The sequence below is a fragment of the Panthera leo genome, chromosome C1, assembly GCF_018350215.1.
Source record: "Panthera leo isolate Ple1 chromosome C1, P.leo_Ple1_pat1.1, whole genome shotgun sequence".
Classification (NCBI taxonomy): Eukaryota; Metazoa; Chordata; class Mammalia; order Carnivora; family Felidae; genus Panthera; species Panthera leo.
Window position 1 is genome coordinate 166408235 of NC_056686.1, and position 16274 is coordinate 166424508.

The 16274-nt window shown below is 38.2% G+C and overlaps 1 protein-coding gene across 11 annotated transcripts in view; it reads right to left on the reverse strand.

The window, feature by feature from the left end:
• Positions 1-6161: 6161 nt before the first annotated feature.
• Positions 6162-16274, reverse strand: part of ZNF385B (zinc finger protein 385B) — a 448508-nt gene continuing 438395 nt past the window's right edge. For 6 of the 11 annotated variants that reach the window (XM_042949282.1, XM_042949283.1, XM_042949279.1 and 3 more), the window contains 4 exons: positions 11434-11685; positions 9940-10118; positions 9031-9132; positions 6162-7561 (listed from right to left, as the gene is read on the reverse strand). In XM_042949282.1, coding sequence (XP_042805216.1) covers positions 7343-7561; positions 9031-9132; positions 9940-10118; positions 11434-11685 — 752 coding nt within the window. In that variant the 3' untranslated portion in view covers positions 6162-7342. The remainder of the gene's footprint in view (positions 7562-9030; positions 9133-9939; positions 10119-11433; positions 11686-16274) is intronic. The other 5 variants (XM_042949287.1, XM_042949288.1, XM_042949286.1 and 2 more) reach the window with 2 other exon arrangements.

Consider the following 16274-nt stretch of genomic DNA (forward strand, 5'->3'; position numbering starts at 1 on the left):
AAAGGCACAGAATTAGTTGAGTAACAGAAGAGCCCAGAACATGGGAGACGGAGAAGAATCCTTGTGAGAGGCATTGAGAATCATAAACCTTTATTTTTAATGTTTATTTATTTATTGTGTGTGTGTGTGTGTGTGTGAGAGAGAGAGAGAGAGAAAGAGAGAGAGAGAATCTCAAGCAGACTCTGCATGGTCAGCATGGAGCCCAACTGTGAACTGTGAGATCATGATCTGAGCTGAAACTAAGAGTTGGATGCTTAACCAACTGAGCCACCCAGGTGCCCCAACTTACTATTATTTTTAGTGTTTGTTTGTTTGTTTGTTTATTTATGAGAGGCTGAGCAAGTAGGGGAGGGGCAGAGAGAGAGGGAAACAAAGAACCTCAAGCAGGCTCTGTGCTGTCAGCACAGAGGCACACACGGGGCTCAAACTCAGGAACCATGAGATCATGACCTGAGCCGAAATCAAGAGGTGGACACTTAACTGACTGAGTCACCAAGACCCCCTGCGAATCATAAACCTTAAGATTATATTTACATTATTTAAGCAGTTGGGTGTTTCCTTTTTCAAAGACCTAACTGCAGTTTTCAACATGTCAGGAAAATAGTTTTTCTCAATGCAGGAAAAAAATTATGAAATAAACTAAAGCTCTTTTCTTGCTTTTTGTTGTTCAATTAACTATTCTTATTTGATATTTATTGCCCATTTATTTTCCAGTTATAATTTCTTGTAGTCTTCACAAATTGTCTCTGTGTCATAGTGTAGTGGAGATCAGTTGTTTTGGTTATGATTGTATTTACATGATTCTGAAACAGCGACATGTGTTCATTACATAAATTCAAACTATACCAGAAGTTAAAAATAAAATGTAGAGCCATATGAAAATCTACAACTTAGCAGTAACTTCTTCTCTCAGTCTGGATAATCACTCTTATCAGATATGTCTCCATGTATGTATACCAACATACACGTATAGTTTTAAAATTTAATACGAATGTGATCATACGCAACATGTTGTTTTGTAACCTTTTATTTCTCCCTCTTGGACACATATCACGGACATCTTTTCATGTCAGTAATTACAGAATTATGTCATCATTTAAAATGGTTGTGCTATTTCCAACTGCATATGGGTTCCGTGATGTATTTACTCATTCTCTATGGATGAATTTTTTTTCACTATTTTGAAACATACTTGTGCATAAATCTTTTTAAATGTACAGGTTAGTATCTTACGATAAAGTCTTGAACATAGGATTCCTGGGTCAAATGTCATGGGTAATTGATGATGATACACATGACCAACCATCCTTCTGGAAAAGCTGAAGCAATTTTCATTACTACTAGCAGTGCATGAATGTGCCCATTTCCCTAATCTCACAGATACAAGGTTTAGAAAATTTATATATTTTTTGTCAATATGCTAGATCAAAAATACGTTGATTTCATTTGTATTAGGTGATAACAAATGCCTTTTCATGTTTATTAAGAATTTGTACATATTTTGTTTTTGTTTTTGTTTTTTTCTGAATTGCCTTTTTGCCTGTTTTTCTATTGGATTATTTTTCTTTTCTGGAAGCATTCCCCCATCCCATTTTGTGAGTTCTCTGTATGATGAGGATATGAAACTCTATATTTCATATGGATTGTAAATATTTTTCTTAGTTTTTCTTTTATGTTTAATTCCCTTTATAGTGTTTTTTTTTTAGTTTTTTGCATCAGAAAGAAGTTTTTAAAAATTTTTTATAATGGTAGTTGTAATTTTTTTATAACTTGAAACTCTATTTTTATTATATAGAATATAAGACTTAGAAAGTTCAAACATTATGTAAATACTTTGCATTTACTTTGGTTCTGTTATCTCAGTATTGCTTTATACCCTTGTGAATAGGAACATAAAACTAATGAATTTACTATTTCTTCTCCATTACAGATGTGTTTTTCTCTGAGTCTAGATTAATGCTAAAGACTCAAAATTAACTAATTTGAGAGAATGTTACTTAAAATTTAAAAATTAAAAATGTGAAAAAAAATGATCTCATTTATCCATATATGAAAATCAATAGAGCAAGTTATGATTTGCAGTGACATTTTACGTGTTTAGTTTGACTTGTGTCTCAGAACCACCTTGTGATTTGGGTACCATTGTATCTTCTTATATGTGAAAAACTGAGGCTCTGGGGAAATAACACAATATCATTTTCTTTTCTTTCTTAAAAAATTTTTTTAATGTTTATTTTTGAGAGAGAGAGACAGAGCACAAGCAGGGGAGGGGCAGAGAAAGAGGGAGACACAGAATCTGAAGCAGGCTCCAGGCTCTGAGCTGACAGCATAGAGCCCCACGCGGGGCTCGAACTCATGAACTGCGAGATCATGACCTGAGCCAAAATTGGACACTCAACCGACTGAGGCACCCAGGCGCCCCATAAAATCATTTTATGACATAAAATCACAGAACTAAGAAATAGATGACCTGACAGGATTTGAATTCAGGTCTTTTGAATGCAAATTGCGTATTGTTCTTGTTTAATTCTCCTCCATCCTAATTTTAATTTTTCACTATAATAAATATGAAAAGGAGGTGCTGAATGTCTAGCTTGAGTGATCCTCTATAGATAAGTACATATGACATGAAGATACGGTCACCGTATCTACAGAAGGGATCTGACAACCAAAGGTGTGATGCAGTATGAGTAGTTAGTAGAAGAATACATTGTATAGTAATTCTGGTTTTGGAAATTTTAGCCAAAGAAACCATTGTGATTCGGGTACCGTTATGTCTGCTTATGTGCCACACTGCATAGCTGCTGAGAGCCTACACCACATCGCTGATGAATTCCCCCATGGAGCTAATTACTTGGAGAGAGGAAGGAGGCAAAGATGAGCATCCCCCATGGAATTTGCTCTTGCACTACACAGCCCCACCTCAGTCGACCAAAGTATCAAAACTGAGCTTTTCCCAAAGAGGCCATGTCATCTCTGACATTAATTGAGGGGCATCATATTAACAAAATCAGGATCTGGTGGAAGGAATGCTCTGAAAAGATGCCAGATTCCACATAGCAGACTACAGAGGAGAAACATAATCCTTCTGCCTGTTACCCAAGGATGCTTGTGCTTGTCAAGGATGTACGTCTCGATGCTGACTTAATCTTTGTCAAAGAGTTCCTGGTCATCTCTGCCTTCCTGCCATATCCTTCTCTCTGATGACACCCCAGGAAGTGGGTACCCGTTTCTCAAAACATCCCCCAAACTCAACCTCCTCAGTGAGTTGCTTCAGATTCCTGAAGGGAATGTTAGCACAACAGGATTTCCACCTGATCATCTATCAGCTCTTTCTCCTTTTTTTTCCCACCGGGAATTCCCACGGTTCCCTTTCCCAGCTATATCAACTGCGGGGTAGTTCTCCTTAAAGCACTTTCCGAGAGAAAAATTCATAACCATTTCTGATCTGGAATATAAGAATTCTCTTAGGGCAGAGAAGGAGCAAACAAGGGGTGGTATGTTTGGTGCATAATACAAATGAACACTTTGTTTTTTGCTTTTATGATAATTTAGGGCTGCTAAGCAGGGGTCGGTGTGGCTTTCGGAAAGGGGCATCTGTGGCTACCTTTTCCCGTGTCTGGGTCCTACCCAGTGTCCATATATCATTTTCTTTTATTTACTGCAGGTTCCTTCCTCTGCCTATTTGTGAGTACATCTCACAATGGGCCTTTAAAAGCTTGTTATTTAGTTGTGAATACCCAAGAGGTGACTTCCTTCCTGAAGAATCATGGTGCTTGAGATGAAGAGGAGTACTCTTGAGACCAGGGTTGCCAGATTTAGCAAATAAAACTACAGGCTTAAATTTGAATTTCAGATAAACAACAGAGATTTTCTTTATTATAAGTACATCTCCAATACTGCATCCTTTATTTCTGAGACACACTTATACTATGTGCAATACCGTACTAAAATGACTAAAATATTCTATTAAAAATTATTCCTCATTGACCTGAAATTCAAATTTAACTAGGTGTCTTGTATTTTATCCGGAAATTCTATCTGAGATCAATTTTCATACTCTACAGAGACCAGAACTGGGCTAGGTCAGAGTAAGCAGCACATTTTTTAAGTTTCCCAATTAGTGGAGGGGTAGAGTGGTAGTCTTTCCCCACTAAAAATGGCGTAGGAAGGGCTATGAGTTCAAATGTGCACATCCCTCAGGACTGACCCACTCTGCCACCTCAGAATCAGGGTGGATACGATATATCTGTTTGATAGTGCTTTATACATCATTACTTGAAGCTACTCCTGGCTTCTTTGGGAGGCAGGCATTTTAATTAATCGCTCTTCTTTTGTACTTCCTCCCCGAGGTGATTTTTCAAAATCTTTAACTATAAATCTAATCAGCAAATTCCTTGGTCTATTTAAATATTGACATTTAAAATTTTTTGAGGACGGCAGTAAACATTAATGAGATAGAGGAAAATGAAATATAATTGCTGTTGGAGTCCATAAAAAAAATTCTCCTAAGTGTTAAACTGAAACACATTTTCTTCAGAGCATGATGTTTCTAAGCTATGTTTGAAGGTCCAACCATGGTTTAGTGTAACTAGTATAGAGTTCAAATGAGTCATATTAAAAAAAAAAAAAAGAAAAAAAAGAAACTCAAATTCTGAATGTCAAACTGGAATTCTAATAGACTCTAACACTAACTTAATTATAAGCCTAGAATATTAAGGCCAACAATCTTTAAACAATTGGATAAACTCTTTGATAAAGGAAGCCTATCGCCATATATCACAGCTGTACTGTCATCCACTGGCTTTAACTTCTTAGAAATGAGAATTGAGGTCCCGCTCCACCCCAATTCTTCTCATTTTAAAGAATGGCATGGTTTGGACTTAAGGTGGGGCGGGAAAGGGGCTCTGTCATAGCTTTGTTACCACTCCCCTCAAAATTCTGTGACAGAGTGGTAGATTAAAAATGGCCAGTCTTTGCTCTTTTTCACATTGAAAAGTGAATACTTTCCTTCTCCTTGAATCTGGATTGGCCTCCGTGACTTGCTCGATCCGTAGAATGCAGCATAAGTGACATGCTGGGAGTATTGAGACAATTTTGTACTTAAAAAAAAATTTTTTTTAATGTTTATTTTTGAGAGAGGGAGAGACAGAGCATGAGCAGGGGAGGGGCAGAGAGAGAGGGAGACACAGAATCCAAAGCAGGCTCCAGGCTCTGAGCTGTCAGCACAGAGCCCGACATGGGACTCGAACTTGTGAACCAAGAGATCATGACCTGAGCCAAAGTCATCCGCTTAACCAACTGAGCCACCCAGGTGTCCTGAGACAATTTTATAAGAAGCTTTTTGACTTTCACCCAGGCCTCTTGAAGTACTCTCTGTCTAGGAGTCCTGAGTTACTATGTAATTGCTTGAGACCACATAGCTGGAGAGGCCATGTGCAGGTCCTCTGGTAACTGTTCCAATAAGAGTTCATACTTCTAGCCATCTCCATCAAGGCACACATGTGAGTGAAGCCATCTTGGGCCTCCAGACCAGCCTCCCCCACCCACTGAGTATTACCAACAGACTTCATATTGATGCCTCCAGGAATAGAAGAACAGCCCAGCCAAGCCTGGCTGGAGTTCTTGACCCCTGAAATCATGATATAATAAGATGGTTGTTATTTTAAGCCACTAAGTTTTGGAGTAGTTCATTAAGCAGCAATAGATAGATAACCAGGACAAATAGTGACATATTGATCTTTACACTTAGAATGAGGTGGAAGGAAAAAAAAAGGGCTGATGGGAAAAGGGGTTGGAGTGGAATAGAAGGAGATCACAAATGCCTCGGACACAAATGAAAGATGGGTTAGGGATTTAGAAGACTTTACAGCAGGTTAAAAAAAATCAGAGTCACAAATTTTTATCAGGCTACTACTATGATTGGCCCGACTTCTTAGGGATTCAGAGGGAAAAGAGCAGTAAAGTCTTGCATCGTGCAGATGCTGTGAACAGTAATGAATAAACATGACAAATAAAAATGCTTCGAATAAGAGCTGAAAATGCTAAATACGTAAGGAGCAATCTTTGCACCTACTGAAAATCGTTCATCAGATGATTTCAAATTGGAGGTGTCTCAGGAGAAACGAACTTTGAAAACACAAACAGATTTTTATTTTTTGTACTTTTATTGAAAAGGTACATTTAAAAAAATACACAGACATTTTACCATTTACAGATTGCAGATATAGATGCTCTAAAAGAGTTCACTCTATTTTGTTGTTTTATGATGCCTCTTGCCCCTGATACCACAAACATTCCAGTCTTGTTGATATCAGTTTAGAAAGGGGGGGCATGGGAGCGAGACCTGCAACATATTCAGTGAACAGAAAGACAAATTGTTCAATTATAAATTTTTTTTTATCTTCTGTACATTATTGCATTAGGGAGCCACAAAATTATGTAGCATCGTTAACAAATGAAAACAGGTTAAAAATGAAGAAGATAATTACGTAGAAATACATGGATTCATTGTCTCCTTGCAGAATGCACAAGAAGTGCAAGAATGTGCAATTGAGGAAGCTCTTTTTCTGGTTGTATACATTTGCTTAGCAACTCAAACTCGTGAGGAAGCTACAAAATAAGTTAAACAAAAATAGCAAACAGTAATTATAGCTATGTTATATGGCTTTCTAGTTCTTTTCAATATCACCAAACGAAACGTGAAATAAAGAAAATACATTATCTTTTGTTCTCTTAGAGAGAATTCAAGCTACTTTGCTTCCTAACATTTACACAGCGACTAAAAAAATGTTGGATTCAGACAAGAGATACAGATCTAGTACTACACAGGATACAACAGTACTTGGGTCTAAAACAGTACACAATCCCTGTCAACAATAGTACACCATGAAGGAAAACGTTGTGATCCGTTGGTAAGATGGGATCCACAAGCAAGCACTTGTGTTCATTTATTTTTGTTCCACACTAGAATGTGCTCAGTTGGATTCCAGAGTTATTTACAGACGTGGGAGGAAGACCCTAGTTTTCAAGTCTGTCAGGAAAATATTCCTTATCGTTTCTAAGCCAGATCACACCCATGGGAAAATAGTCAGAGGATGGTATATAGATATAGATATATATTTTTTTCTGACCAATACATTTGCAAGAAACCAAATATCTCAGATACACAAATCGAGGTCGGCAGGGGGTGGGGGGGGGGGTGGAGAACAGGGGGACAAAGCCTGTGCTGCTCAGATCCCTAATTTCGGGAGCGGTCCCTAAAAGCACTCTGGAGCCTAGTGATTTCTTAGTCTTTGGAGTCGGGGCCGGGGTGGTGCGCCGCGGGGCGGGCGGGCGGCGGTCAGTAGGGCGCGAACAGGATGGAGGCGGGCGTGGCGCGGATGGGCCCGTGGCCCGGCCGCAGCAGGGCGGGAGGTATGGCCGGCGCCTGGAACAGCGACGCCGACGGCCGGGGCGGCAGCGACAGCGCCGACGACACCGCCGCCGCCGCCGCCAGGGGCGACGACAGGAAGGCCGGGGCCAAAGGCTTCATCATGTCTTTCTGGAATGCAAGTTTTGCCTAGCGGAGGAAGAAAACCAGGGACGGGGTGGGGATAGTGTGTTGGGTGAGCGAGACGGACGTTGAGAAGTCACATTATAAAAATCTTTACTCTCGGAAGTCAAGAAATTAGGTTCACAAAGCTGGTTGCAAGGGCTCTGGGCGTACCTTTACTTTGATCGGTTTCCATTTCAGCTCTTTTTTGGGGGCCTTTGCCCCTGGGCCCCGAGGACACGGAGGACACCTGAGGGCCTCTCTGAGTAGATACTAAAGCTATTTTATGCTGCTTCTCACAAAAAACAAGCAAACATACCAGAAGGTTTCCTGCTTAAATAATGGAGCTCAGTTTAAAATTCTGACTTGTCCTAAACCACAGTGCAGCCTTGAGAGGGTTGTTTTGTTTTTTTTTTGAGAATATGCATGACCTTTCACTTCTCTTTGAAGAGCCGCACAGGGTGAGCTGAGGTTCAAGACATGAGGGACTCGTTAAAAGTCATGAAAACAGTCAGTTTACACCCCTCTCTCTGGCCACTTAAAGGGTTATCCCTGAAAAACTGCAACCGACTCAAATTTCTGTCGTTGGAAATGATTGTAAGTGCACCAGAAACGTTCTCTATTTAAAGGAACCCCAAGGTGGAACCTTCCTATAAAGTCAGAAATCAATCCTTAATTTCTCTCTTTTGCAATCAGGAGAAATCCTTAATTTCTCTCTTTTGCACACTGGATTTGTTTAATGCAGGTAACACCTGCTTGCAGCATCAGATGGAGGCTTTGCAGAAGCTGGGAGCATCGCCTCCAGCTGGCCAATCCGGTTTCAACCTCAAATGGAATGCCACACTGGGCTAAGTCCCAGGGAGATTATGAAATCCATCCATCTGGGTATTTATATGACATCTATTGCTGGCGCCCCTGGGTATTTTTGCAAAGAAAGTGAAAACAACACATATTGAGAGCAGGTAGGACAGGCTGAATACCAGCATGCCTGCTAGACAAGGAAAGAGAGTAATATAAACACTCACTTTAATTTCTGGAGGCAGGGGCACGTGGGGGTGGAGAGGGGAGATGGAGGAGGGAGAAGAGGGAGAGCCCTCTAGAAAGGGAGAAGGCATTAAATGGAGTTTTGTTTTAGGAAAGCAAGCCCCCTTCCCAGGTACAGTACATTCCAGGATTCCTCAGGCATTACTTGTCTTTGTTCCTGAGCCTTTATTTTTCTTTATAAGCTAAAGAAGGCAGCCTTTTGGAAAAGGTTCCTGGTAATGAGTAAGGGATTAGCCTTTAAAGAGGTTCAGTTTCTCTTCTGTAAAGAAGCTTCCTTCAAGGTGCCCTACAGCAGGGACTAAGCAGTTCATCCTAAAACTTCTGTCTGGGAGGGCTATTTAAATTCAAAACCTTTCAGGACCAATTAGTCGCTAGACCCTCCTAAACCACAGTCCCTGCCCAAGCCAGCAAGGCAAACCCACAAAACAGGTGAGCAGGTGAGGTGAACTTACTGCTAAAATGCTCGGGCTCCGCTGGAGTTTGTTGTAAGGGCTGTATTTCGGCTTCAGTGGCTTCCCTGCAACTCGATCCTTATGCCTTCGGCTAGAAATGTGCTGAAAAAAGTTTGATGCATTAGCTGAATCTAAATGTGAGCTTTATTCCACCTAAAATATAACTCCTAGATAGAGATTGCTGGTCACTCCATTCCCGGTTCTAAGTCCACAGTTCCAAGGTGGTTTGAATAAGATCACTGCGCTCTTGAAATTAAGACTTGCTCCCCACTCAATTTTTTTTTAATGTTTATTTTTGATAGATAAAGATTGAGAGCACAAGCAGGGGAGTTTCAAAGAGAGAGGGAGACAGAGGATCTGTGGGCTCTGTGCTGGCAGTAGACAGTCCGATGTGGGGCTCAAATTCAAGAATCATGAGATCATGACCTGGGCCAAAGTTGGACGTTTAACCAACTGAGCCACCCAGGTGCCTTCCCTGCACCCTACCCCCCCAATTGTAATGCCTCTATTCCTTTCCTTTCTCTGTAGTACTTACCCTGCTTTGCCTGTTGTTACTGCCATGACTAATGAATCTGTCTCCATAAACAGATTTTGGGTCTTTGAAAGACAGGCTGAACATCTTGCCTTCCAGAAGTTCCTGCTTGACTACAAGCTCCAGATGACTCCTGTGCTTATCTGTCCCTAACACCTATCCTGGATCTGACTTACAGTAAAAGTACCCACTTTTGTGGGTACGTGAGTATTTGGTGCTTTTTCTTTCGGTAGCATCTGCATGTTGTATCTTGTGTGCCTCATATAAAGGTTAGTAAATTTATCTGTAAGCATAGTGAGAACCATTACATAGATTAGATACAAAATCAAGTGGTGACTCAAACAACAGTGGATACTAATTAATTCAGGATACATTACCTGTTTGAGTTGAATTTCTGAATTAACATGAACATCACAGATTTCACAATGAAATGTCTTATTTTGTAGTCCTGACCCCTTACTGCCATTCTGCATCTTTAATCTTGATCCAGGTCTAGGATAGGACTTAATTGGACCAGCCCCATTACGAGCTTCCACCATGGTCTTGTGTTTAGATCCTAAAACAGAAAGAGACATATGGTAAATAGCTATTGAAGAACAGAATACATCTATGAACAACTCTTTGTTTTCTTACCCTTGAGAAGTTTATCTTCAGGATGAATTTCTCATTGCTTTTTTTAAAAAAATAATCATTTTAATGCTGATTACAAACACTTTTTATTTATTATAAACAATAATGCTGCTTATTTGACACATTTTCATTGTAAAAAATGGGAAAACATGAGTCCATTAGAAGGAAAATATGGAAAATATACAGAAGCATAAAGAAAATAAAGATTCTATGTTTTCACCACTCAGAGATTACCACTGTTATCATTCTAGTTAAAAAAATTTTTTTTTAACATTTTACTTATTTTTGAGAGACAGAGCGCAAGCAGGAGGGAGGGACAGAGAGAGGGAGACAGAATCTGAGCAGGGTCCAGGCTCTGAGCTGTCAGCACAGAGCCTGACGGGGGTCTTGAACCCACTAACCGTGAGATCATGATCTGAGCTGAAGTCGGACACTTAACCGACTGAGCCACCCAGGTGCCCTTCAGTTTAGTTTTTTATTCAGGTTTTGTTTTGTTTGTATATTAAAGGTATATATTTTTTTCAAAATTGGGATCATACTAGTTAAATATCCTGAAAATTTCACATAGCAAATCATATACTTTTTAAAATAATTACATTAAAAAAACTTTTTTAACGTTTATTTATTATTGAGAGACGAGAGAGACAGAGCGTGAGCATGGGAGGGTCAAAGAGAGGGGGAGACACAGAATCTGAAGCAGGCTCCAGGCTCCAAGCTAGAGCCCGACACAGGGCTCAAACTTACAAGCCACAAGATCATGACGTGAGCCGAAGTCGGACGCTCAACTGACTGAGCCATCCAGGCGCCCCATAAAGTAATTACATTTTAATGACTGAGTAATATATACTCTCATATTGGGTTCCTATAGTTTATTCGACATTTCTCTACTGAGGGACTTTTAAATTGTTTCCCCCTTTTTTTCCTAAGTGTGTTGCAGTGAACATTGTGCATAGATATTTATCTTCATCTCTGTCACTTCATCATAATGAGTTTTGGGAAATATTAGATGCTTTTGAGAAAATAAAGAACAGAATAAGTTTTATCTTCAACTTGCTTTAAGCTTTTGCCTGCTGTTTCCAAAGTTATCATATCATACTTTTCTTAAAATCAGTCTTTTGAATCAAAAAAGCGGAGAAGACATTGAACAAACCCAACGTTTGAACAACAAAAGATACGGTATTCTGAAGGGAAAGGTTGGTTTTGTTACAAACATTATTTAAATTCAAACGATAGCTGCTAACCTGTGTTGTGTGCCTCTAGCTGTGACAGGGAGTTCACAGCCACTTTGCATAGTGAACAATACAGTAATTTTTTGGCTTTTTCTTCTTCTGATTCAGAAACGGTACAGGTACCGGGAGCTCCATTCGTGCTCTTTGAGGGAGAAGTGGCTGCTCCAGGTGGCAGGGGCGTTGTGCCTGATTTGAGGAGAAATGGGCCACCTTCAGAGCTTGATGGCTGACTGGAACTGTTGACTTTTAACTTCCCTTTATCTTCTAAGAGAGACACAGAAAGATCGTATTAAAGCTTCGTACATGGTATAAACACAGACAAATTAATGTAAAAGGAATTAAAACTAGAAATTTGATTGTTAGGTGTAGTTTTAATCTCCAGATTGAAAAATAGCTCCATGCCATCAATTTCCAATATCAGCTCACCCTAAAAATATGATGACTTATGAAACATGACTTTTTTCTCCCACTGGCAGCAGGTAACTTTCTGATAGCCTTCGGTTGTAAATTAAGCTCCACAGAGGTCTTTAATATATAGGAAAACCAACTACCTTCCAATACAGTTACATGATATGATGGTAACATGAAATAAGTCATAAATAGGACATTAATTAGGACATAAATATAAAGCTAAAACTCAATTTTTATACCAAGTTAAAATTTTAACATTGGGGTGTTGGGGTATAGGTGAGGGAAGACATATGGTTAATTTTGGTTATGATTAGTTAAGTTTCTGCTGCTCTTCGAATGGCAAAGTGATTTATCTAAAATACAAGATGCAAAGATTTCATTCATTGTACTTAATACTGCCAGTCTAAATTATAAGATTTTTCTTTTAAGTAAATTCTACCCCCAACGTGGGGCTCAAACTCATGACCCTGAGATCAAGAGTTGCATGCTCCTGAGTCAGCCAGCCATCCCTAAGTCATAAATTCTAAGTAATGACATTAACCAGAAGCACAATAATGAGGATTAGCCAAATCATTTACAGACATCTTGGCATTTTGATCATGTAGCTACTAAATGCTTACAATTCTCAAGGCCCATGGTGCAAGCTATAAGAAGGATCAGAGTGACTTTAACAGAATCTAACTCATAGGGGTTCATTTGCTATTCAACACAGGTTCTATTCAGTGGCCCCTTTGGGAAAGAAACTGGAACTTCATAGGCAAGAGCCCAATCCATCACACATGTAAGTTGAGTAGAGCCGGTGCTTTTAGAAAATGTTTATACATACGCTGATAAACTCGTATTAAGAGAAGAAGGAAATGAAAACTAACACTTATTTGTTAATTGCCCTAGCTAACTTGGAACTGTGTACCATGGGCCTGGATCACCAAGAGGGAAGGAGTGAGTAGGGGAACAGCAACCTGATAGTGTGTGTCTGTTCTGCATATGGGGCAAAGCCAGCACTTACATATACACCAAAAATACCAGCAGATCATATTTCTATGTGTTTGATTTAGGTATCAACAGTTTATTTCCATCCTTTTCCTGCATTGGATCCATCTGGGTCAAGACTAGCAGATTCTATAGCTGAATTCCAGATCTGGATGGTGTTTGGAATAAATGAATGCTCAGATCTCTTTTATCCTTGGGTTTCACAATCTATATATTCCTTTCCAGCAAGTTTATTAAGACTTCAGGATGCCATAAAGTATGATGGAAAAGATCTTAGACTTTTACTAAACAGACCTCCACAGTATGAGAGAAGGGACTAAAATCAATCTTCCTAAATGGTAATACTAAGTAAATTAGATTGAAAATTATTTCTGGCTTAGAATTCCCTCACCTATAAGGATCCCTTAGATTGATTTTACAATTTTATAGAATTCACAAAGCAGTGAAATAATTCAGTAATCTTAACATTTGCTCCCATGGAATTACTCTGTTTCTTGTGATGGAAACCTAAATTATTGCATGGTAAAATCTTTTCATATAAATTTGACCTAAGGAATCTGACCTGTTTTAGTCATTTACTCATTCTCTCTCTTATTCATATTTATTTTATTGTCCCTTATATTGGTCTCCCTCATATGTTCTTACAGTTTTATAGAACGGTACAACTTACAAAGTGCTATCACTTACATTGTCTTATTATCTCTCATAACAAAATTGTGAAATAGGTAGGGCTGAAAATAATTAGTCCTGTCTTGTTTTTTTAATTTTTTTAAAGTTTATTTATTTATTTTGAGAGAGAGAGAGGAAGAGAGAGAAATCTCAAGCAGGAGCTTGATCCCACAAACTGTGAGATCATAACCTGAGCCTAAAACAAGAGTCGGACACTTAACCAAGTGAGTCACCCAGGCACCCCAGTCATTCCTATCTTAAAGACGAGAAAACTAAGGCTCATCAAAATTGAATAATGTCCCACAGATTGGTAGGTGGCATAAATAAGCATGATGTTTTCTCTATTCACTGGGTAGTGTATTAATCTTCCTGCACAAAGGGTGGACTTCATATGGCATCAACACTATAAAAGGCATATAATAGTCACTGGAGATGTGATAAAGCTCTTGCTTCATTTAGTTTTAAGGCATATTTGCCTTAAATGAAAATATCTATCCTCTTCAACAAATTATTCAGGTTACATTGAGAATATGGACAAAATTATTTTTTTCCTCTTTATTCCTATTTCTTTAAGAAAAATTAAACAGATTTCCTTTCTATATCTCCTTTTCAGAAGAGGTCATTTATTCATTAACAAATGAATATTAGCAAAATGCTAATTACTGACAATGTGCTAGACACTGAAGAGAATAGTAAATAAAGTAGGTATAGACTTTAAGAAAATTAAAGGTTAGCAGGGGAAGTGAGATAGTCATTCAGAGATCTCTAATTTATGAGAGCTTGGAGCAGGAAGTGATTTCTTCTGGTTAGGAAGAAAGAGACATTCTTCATAAAGGAAGTGATATTTTGGCCAGATTTTGCAGGTGAGATTTAGATAAGAATAGAATAAGGTGAGAAAGAGTAGGAAGTGAATGCTTACAGGTGGAAACATAAGGAAATGCTTAGGTGTTAGAAAACTTGGGGTTTGCTTGAATACCTACTAGTTCAGCATAGATGATGGCAACAGGTGTAATGAGAGATATTATAAAGGTGAATTGAATCAGAAGGTAGAGAATATCTTAAAACTAGTAAAATGGATGCCAAGGGAGGCCATTTTCCTTTAAAAATATTAAGACATATGGTATATTTAACATTTACATAAATTATGTTTTAGTTTTTATCCTCTAGGTAGGCCAGAGTCTTAATCTTTGTGAATAGTAGGTATCAATTTTGCTTTGACAATGTGTAAATGGTTCCATCATATTGAGGAAATTCTGCCATTGGATTGAGACTAGCTAGTTAATGAAATAGATCCTAAAACCACTAAGCAATACTAGATTTAAATTTTGGCATTCTTTCTGGATGTGTAAATTTATAAGCTTTGAAGCCTAATTTTATTATTTCTCATTTTAATTGTTTTATATTTTTATCGAAATCCATTATATTATTAATTCTTTATTTATTCTATATATTATTCTTTCCTTATTGGCATTTTTAAAGCCTCCTTATTTTGTGTATTTGAAAGTTTAATTAATGTATTGTTTACTTCTGTTTCTTTTAATAAAGATGCATGTCATGTGGAACTTCTGGTTAATATGAATTCTATTTTCAAGTATTCCCTCACCTAATGTTAATTAGCAGGTTCTTCTGACTGTCTTCATTATTTTCTGATTACTTAAATGCCTTTTTTAAGGTTTCATCCTACAGGACTGGGAAGCAAAATTTGCTTAGCTACATCAGAATTACCCTTTGTAACAAATGTCTGTAATTTATGCATCCAAGTGAATTTAATTCTTCAAAGTGGCGATCCACATTGACTCCCTTATTTTCCAAAGTTCTAAGCATTTTGAAAACCTCTTGTTTTGGAACTGTTTTCATATCTACTTGATAAACCATGTGAAGGAAATCAGTCTTCACTATTTATTTATCATAGTTATTTTTTACAACAAAACTTTACTCAGGTTAACCCACCTATTCCTCAAACTTAGCACTATATCCCTGAAACACAGGCTCAGGGGACTAATAAGCTAACACAGATGATGAAAAGAACATGGAAGTTCTTTATTTTTAAGTTTATTTTTATTTATTTGGAGAGAGAGAGAGAGAGAGCAAGCAGGGGAGGGACAGAGAGAGAGGGAGACAGAATCCTGAGCTAACAGCACAGAGCTAACAGCACAGAGCCTGCTGCAGGGCTGTAGCTTACCAACTGCGATATCATGACCTAAGCCTAAATCAAGAGTTGGATGCTTAACCGACTGAGTCACCCAGGTGCCTCAGTACATGTGAACGTCTAAAAGCAGTTTTCAGAAACTAATCCTGTTGGTAACAAGAAGACTCATGTCCTTGTATAGGTCTTAATTTAAAAACAATCAAAATAGTATTTTAACTACATTATAGATCAATATATATATATTTTGCAGTGTAACTTTGGAAGCTATAGCCCAATTTTTATGAGTCTGCTTACAAGGTTTAATCTTCAGCTTAATATTATTAATATAAGTTTTTTCTAACCAGGTTTCAATGGTTTAATAATAGATACATGATATACACAATAAATATATGCTCAATGTAGAAAATAAAGTCAGACAAAAAAAAAAAAAAAAAGAAAAGAAAAATCACCCATGATTCCATCACCTATAATAAGTCAGCAAAGTTTTCTGTAAACATATTAAGCTTCATGGGCCATATTATTGCAGCTACTAAGCTTTGCTATGATAGCAGGAAAGCAGCCACCAGTATGGCTGTGATCTAACAAAACTTTATTTACAAAAGTAGGCGAGCATGCTAGATTTAGCTCTCAGGTA